The sequence below is a fragment of the Notothenia rossii genome (assembly GCF_949606895.1).
Source record: "Notothenia rossii genome assembly, chromosome: 2".
Taxonomy (NCBI): domain Eukaryota; kingdom Metazoa; phylum Chordata; class Actinopteri; order Perciformes; family Nototheniidae; genus Notothenia; species Notothenia rossii.
The window spans coordinates 87,783,101-87,790,064 of NC_136904.1; the positions used below are offsets into that span (position 1 = coordinate 87,783,101).

The following is a 6,964-nucleotide window of genomic DNA, read 5'->3' on the forward strand; positions in this document are numbered from 1 at the left end:
AAAGCATCTTTACTTGTTATGATTTACTAATTGGCAATATCCTTTCTTCCTTCGTCTCTCCGTTGTAGTCCTGTGATAATGCCTCTGAGTTTGAGGATGAGTCTAAGGATGCTAAGGATGAGTCTAAGGATGCTAAGGATGAGTCTGAGGATGAGTCTGAGGAAGAGTCTGAGGAAGAGTCTGAGGATGAGTCTGAGGATGTGTCTGAGGATGAGTCTCTGGATGTATTAAAAAGATGTCAAATAATCGACATGAAGGTAATGACACATTGCATTTACTATAATAATCAGGAAACAAAAGAGTTTGCTTGTTGTTATTTGAAGATGCCCTAAAATCCCAAACTTCCCTCCTGAGGGAATTTCTCTGAAAAATAAAGCATTGTTTGTGCATTTAAGCATGGAGACAGGAGAGCCACAAAATACAAATATGAACCTGAAAATGAGGATAATATGTCCTATTTAATAAATAACACTTTAACGAGTTGCATTTGTCTCCCTTTGTGCTTTGTATGATAGGGGACTTATTCCCGTAAAATGTTCAGCAAAAAATTACTGTTTCACATTTGCTATTTTAAGACAATAAATGCATCGCTTTCAGATAGAGCTGTTATTTGTAATGCATTGACTTTGTTCAAACCAAACAAAAACATACCAATTGGCAGGTTAACAAATCCTTAATGTGTGGCGTCACTCACATGTTATTAGAGAGGCAGGACAATGCAATACTGCAACATTTCTTTTTGTTTGGAAAAAATTCAATGTGTCCAGTTATCATTTGCAAGAAAAAGGTTTTGACTTTTTTTTGTTTCTGTGTTTTTTAGCATGGGGCCTCTCTGACAAGAAGAAGAAGCTGCTACGTGGACAGATCGGCACCTTCAGCATCGTGTGAACCCCCCCTGGGTGATTTTGAAGCACCTCCAGTGAATCAAGAATTCCATTCGTATTCAGATTACTCATTTCCTCCTCCACCTCCACCACATCCTCCTTTCCACGTGAAGGAACTCGCCCGAAAACCTATTTTCCGTTCCCTCCCTCTTTCTCTTTCTCCTTCCTCCTTTCCTGTTCCCCGACGCCACGGCATCATGTTCGGTACACCGCGAGCTGCAAGTGACTCAGATGTGTTGATGAAGATGAGCGATGATGATGATGATGATGATGATGATGATGATGATGATGATGATGATGACATTGATGACATTTTACTTGGCTCTAATGCCATGTTGGATCAGGTCGTAGGACACGCTTTCGGGAACAGAGCGCTATCACCTTCCAATCAAAACCTTTCCTCCTTTCCTGTTCCCCGACGCCACGGCATCATGTTCGGTACACCGCGAGCTGCAAGTGACTCAGATGTGTTGATGAAGATGAGCGATGATGATGATGAGGACATTTTACTTGGCTCTAATGCCATGTTGGATCAGGTCGTAGGACACGCTTTCGGGAACAGAGCGCTATCACCTTCCAATCAAAAGCTTTCCTCCTCCGGTCTCTGGGGTGCAGGACGGTTTGCAACCCAGGAATGCAGCTCAAGTTTTTCCACCTCTTCAGAAGCTATACATTTCCATGTCGGTGCCTCTGATTTGGGTATAACAACTGAAAGTGCGACTGGATCTCCTGTGAAACGTCAGTCAGGAGGGTTTTCCCGTAGTGCAGCATCTTTATTCTCCACAGCTCCAATACAAAGAGAAAGCTTATTGTATGATGAACAAGAAATGTCAGACTTTGGTCTCAGGGGTTGTGCGCTTGAAGAAGAACCCGTTAAACAAGATCAGCCAATGAAAGATGCCCCTCCTGTTCCACTTGATGAAGCATCACATGTCAATGCAGTGCGACGTAGGCAAACATCCAGACGTAGAGCATTAGCAAAGCCTGAAGAAGATGATCCCTCATGTGGAAGTTCTTGGGAAGGACAGGTCTACATGAAGGGACTCGCACAAGAATCTCTTCTCCGTGCGCCTCTCCCTCCTGGTGGTCGTCAAATTCCCTCATCTCATCCTCGAGAACAAAAGGCAGCAGAAGTTCCCCGACCCCTCAGCGTCACGAACGGTGCAACGCGAGCTGCAACTGATTCAGATGTGATGATGATGAGGAGGAGCGACCGTGCGTCTGAACTTTTACTCGCAGGGAATGTATTGCCATTCGGAAATGCACCGTCCTATTCTAATCGCCAGTCCGCCTTTCAAGGCCCTCCAGCTCTCCTTGGTTCAGCTCCTAAGCTAGCTCAAAGTTTACTTGGCACTAATGCCCTGCCGGATCAGCTCAGTACGCAAATGAAATCACAAGCTCTCAGGATCAAAGAGCTATCACCTCCCTTTCAAACAGGAATCTCCTCTGGTGTCTGGTCTGGACTCTTAAGCAGCTTGAGTCGTCCCACCTCTCTAGGTGATAGGGATATCCATGTCGGTGCCTCTGATTTGGATATAACGACTGAATGTGCGACTGGATCTCCTGTGATAGGTCAGTCAGGAGGGTTTTCCAGAAGTGAAGATTCTTTATTCTCCTCAGCTCATCTCTTATTTGCTGTTGAAAAAGAAATGTCAGGCTTTAGTCCCAGGAGTTGTGCGCTCGAAGAAGAACCCGTTAGACAAGATCAGCCAATGAAAGATGCCCCTCCTGTTCCACTTGATGAAGCATCAGTTGTCAACGTAAAGCGACGTTGGCATACATCCATGGGTAGAGCATTAGCAAAGCCTGAAGAAGATGATCCCTCATGTGGAAGTTCTTGGGGAAGACGGCTCCGGGGTAAATGTGGGATGGGTTTTTTAAAGTCTTCAAAGATGCGTCAATCAGCTGTTCAACGATTCCAGTGAGTCCCTAAACGTTTTTTTGTTTTAATAGATAAGCTCCTACTAAGAAAACTGTGAGAACTATTGAATAACAGTCGTTGACAAAAAATGCTTTACTTATTTAAAAAAAGTGGTATAGGCTTTGGTTGACAAAGTTAACAATTAATCTGCATGTTAACTGAAAAGTATTGTCGTAAATCCTCTGATTATGTTATTATGTTTTATAAAAAAAGAAAGTCAGTATATGTGTGAGTATTTATGTTTACATTCTTTGATTTATGTGTGTGTTTTTTTAATACGCAACATTCAGTGTTCTCTAAGAGTGTCCTGTTGTGATCGTGTCGTTTTCAGGAGGAAGTCAGCAGACCCTGAAGCGCTGAAGCTCAGATGGACAGAGATCTTCCAAATGCAGCATTCGGTAAGAAAATATCAAAATGAACGCATGCGGCTATTCTCGAGTGCATACGTTGACCTTTTCTTTTCCTGCTGACAGGATACAATGACAGCCCTTTGAATGGTTTATCAATTCTGATCCTTTGATCATTTCTTTGTGAAACGCATTTGGGATGATTAGCTGTCAGAAGGCTGCTTTGCACTTCTTGTTAAAACCCTGTAACTATAGCGATACAGCGGTTAGAGATATGTTTACTGACAGCGGGGCAAATTTGGGTTTCAAAAGCAATCTTATGCAACTTGGCGATGTTCAGTATTTTGGAGAAATAATTTAGATGCTTTTAAAAGTACTAATACCTAACTGTGGAAATACTCCACTCCTTATCATGCATTCAAAACCTTACTTAAAGGTAGGGTAGGTAAGAATGGAGAAACCGGCTCGAGTGCGCTAGAATTTGAAAATACACAACCGAAAAAAATCGGCCCTTTCCTTCAGACTTCCTTAAAGAGCCCCTCCTCCAACACACACGAACGCGCACATGACCAATGAGGGCACGAGATAAGTTTGCGCATGAGATGGAAGGCTGACAGGCAGGTAGGCCGTCCAATCATCTGACCCGGGCCGAGGCAGACAATTGGATTTGCTTTTTACAGCGCCACGGCTTCCAAGATGAAATATTTGTATGTATTTATTGTCAAAGCATTTCATATATTCATTGCTGTCGGGATGTTAAGAGCATTCCATGGAATATAACAAAAGGTGTTTCTGAAGTGAATTACTTACCCCGCCTTTAAGTAAAAGTATTTAAACATTATCGGTAAAATGCATCGTAAGTAAAAGTTTGCAATGAAATATATCATCAGTGAGTGTTTTACTATTACATGGTGTTTTTTGGATGTATGTATTGCTGCAGGAATGCTTATGTTAATGTACTGCTGAATGGTTAAGGTTATATGTAAAGCTCATTTACATACAAGTTTAATCTACAGCAATAAATTATATTCTATAAGATCATGTTTGTAGCTTTGTCGCTGTCCTGCAGAACCATGTATCTCTGAACATTTCAAAAAACGATGTGATCATACATTTTTCTGCTGATCCAAAAGGCTTTTTTCAGTATTTATTATTCACATGTTTTTTTCAACACTCAAAGGGAACTCCTATCCTTCATCAGATCACAAACACATCTTAAGATGCATGGTTTTAAACTGAACAGGAAGGGAATGAAAATTGGTGATCTGAAATCTATTTGCTGCATAAAAGGGAAATACTCAAGTTCAAATTGAAGGTACTTTTATTAAACATAATGTACTTGGTTGAGTTCCACAACTCTGTACATTACACATCTAACCTTTTTGCACTTTTTTTATTTATATATATATATTTTTTAGCTGGCACTTTTAACCATGGGGGCGTAATTAATTACCACTTTATGAAGGCAATGAACATTTAATTTGTGTCTTTGTGTTGCAGGAGGGTTACTGGCAGTTCACCACAGAGCTGGGTGAGCTGATTAATTTGGATGTGGACCTCTTCGCCAACGTGTTCCTGAAAAACAAAGGCATCCAGTCTCTGGGTGAGGACTCTCAGAAACTGATGCAGCCTTTAAAGTGGGAATGGATTTGTCATTTCAGATCATTTCCACATCTTTCTGTGGCCAAAAGATTGGGTTTACACGTGGAGATAGAAGTATCATTCGCCGAAGAGTGCCAAGATGTTCTTTAAAGTTTAATATAACCTTCCAAGCACTATAATATTAACCAATCAGACGAGAATGTCCTATTTGTATTTATTAGTTTTTAGTTTTTAAATCATTAAGATGACTTTCAAAATGACCTGTTAAAAGCTAAGTCTCTTTCCTTGTCAAAATATAAGAAAAAAAACACTTTGATTCAAATCAAAGTGATCTCTTTGGGGGTTATATTAAAAGGTATTTACTTGTGAAAAGTTTAATATTGAATGTAAAATCAGTATTCAAAGTAAGTAATTTGCGGGAGCAGTGTTAATACTCAAGAGAAGAAGAGAAGAATAACCTCAAAACTGACACATTTTATACATGTTAGTGTGTGAAAAGGGAGACAATTGCAAACAACTATCATGCCATGCCTCTGCTTTGTAGAGACTTCAATCAAAAGCCACATTTTCCACTTTTCAGCACAAGTATATTTCCTGATAGTTTGGATTTAATTTTTCCAGGGTTTGAGATTAACATCTGCTTCACAATGGAGATGTAAGAGATGTGTTTGTGGGGCTCCAAGGGGGAAAAGACAAAAATGCATCTGTGACATCTCTGTCCACAAAAGATTGCCTGTCTTTCAGTTTTCATTGAGGACTCTCACATAGTTGCACTGCTTCTTCTTTTTTAAGTCTTACAGATATTTCAGCCATGATGATGAGTTTGTTTCCCACGGATGTTAAAAGCATGTACTGTACGTGTGTGTGTGTGTGTGTGTGTGTGTGTGTGTGTGTGTGTGTGTGTGTGTGTGTGTGTGTGTGTGTGTGTGTGTGTGTGTGTGTGTGTGTGTGTGTGTGTGTGTGTGTGTGTGTGTGTGTGTGTGTGTGTGTGTGTGTGTGTGTGTGTGTGTGTGTGTGTGTGTGTGTGTGTGTGTGTGTGTGTGTGTGTGTGTGTGTGGGTGGGTGGGTGGGTGGGTGGGTGTGTAGGTGTGAAGGCCCATGCAGACATCCTGAAGCTGGTGGCGACTCTGCTGGTCCTGCAGCTGATGAGAGAGGAGAAGATAGAGGAGGGCAAACTGCTCCGCACCCTCTTCTGCCTGGACGACTCCCCTCTGCCCAGGTCTGTCCTAAACTTAATCGAACAACATGAAGACCCTAAATAAAAACACCTAAACTGATTCCAAGCTTAAAGGCTTACACTGCAACCAAAGTGTGAAAAGAGGAAATGTAACAGGAAGAGAAACAAATCACAACACAATAAAGCATTTATCTCTCAATTCATAACCTTGAGATGTCCATTGACTTTTAAAACATAAATGCAAATGCAAAAATATCCAATATGTATTGCAATGTTCTTCTCTGGGTGATTTTTTTTTGGTAAATGTTTTTATTGATTTTCTCAGTTTTTTGACAAAAAGCAAGTGATACAGATTCAGTAAGGATACATACACATGCTGACAAATCAAAATCTTAATTTCAATCCCACCACTCTCCCACCCACCACCCATTAGCCCATTGAGTTACAGGATGCAGAGCCCTTTAACAGTAAATACAGTGTTTTCATAATTAGTTCAAGGGGGGCAGAGAAGGAAGAAAAAAAAAATGCAGAGATAAACACAAAGAAAAAAAATAATGATAATGGAATAGAAAGAGAAAAATTATGAATCAATAATATATAAATATATATGAAATGCTCACTGCTCACCACTCAATCCAACCTTATTCCTTATCAAGTGGATCTTGTAAGGAGTCATACAAGTCCAGAAAGGGTTTCCATGTTCTAATAAAGGTGTTAGAGGAGCCCCTGAGTAAGAACTTAATTTTCTCTAACTGTAAGAAGTACATAAGATCTTTGCCCCACTGAGAAAAGGAATGTTGCTTCCATTTTAGAAGAATCAAGTGTCTCGCAAGAAGTGTAGAAAAGGCTATAACTACGTGGGCACTGTTTGGTCGGGTCTGGGTGATTTGTTGAGACTAGCTGTCACTCTATCCAGAGTGGCAACCTGTTTTCATATCGACTTTCTTCTTCTTCCTCCAGGCCTGAGCGTTGGGAGGAGGTGAAGAGGGCGGTGGACTGGGTCTGCTGGGCGGACCGGCAGTACCCGTGTGTC

General features: G+C 41.0%; 1 protein-coding gene across 1 annotated transcript in view; it reads left to right on the top strand.

Moving 5' to 3' along the window:
• The window catches only part of parp4 (poly (ADP-ribose) polymerase family, member 4), a gene marked incomplete at its 3' end in the record, with an annotated part of 35,368 nt that overhangs the window by 25,741 nt on the left and 2,663 nt on the right, over positions 1–6,964 (top strand). The window contains exons 26-31 of the mRNA XM_079665795.1: positions 69–257; positions 821–2,805; positions 3,137–3,203; positions 4,653–4,755; positions 5,841–5,973; positions 6,892–6,961. Of these exons, the coding sequence (XP_079521921.1) occupies positions 69–257; positions 821–2,805; positions 3,137–3,203; positions 4,653–4,755; positions 5,841–5,973; positions 6,892–6,961 (2,547 nt within the window). The remainder of the gene's footprint in view (positions 1–68; positions 258–820; positions 2,806–3,136; positions 3,204–4,652; positions 4,756–5,840; positions 5,974–6,891; positions 6,962–6,964) is intronic.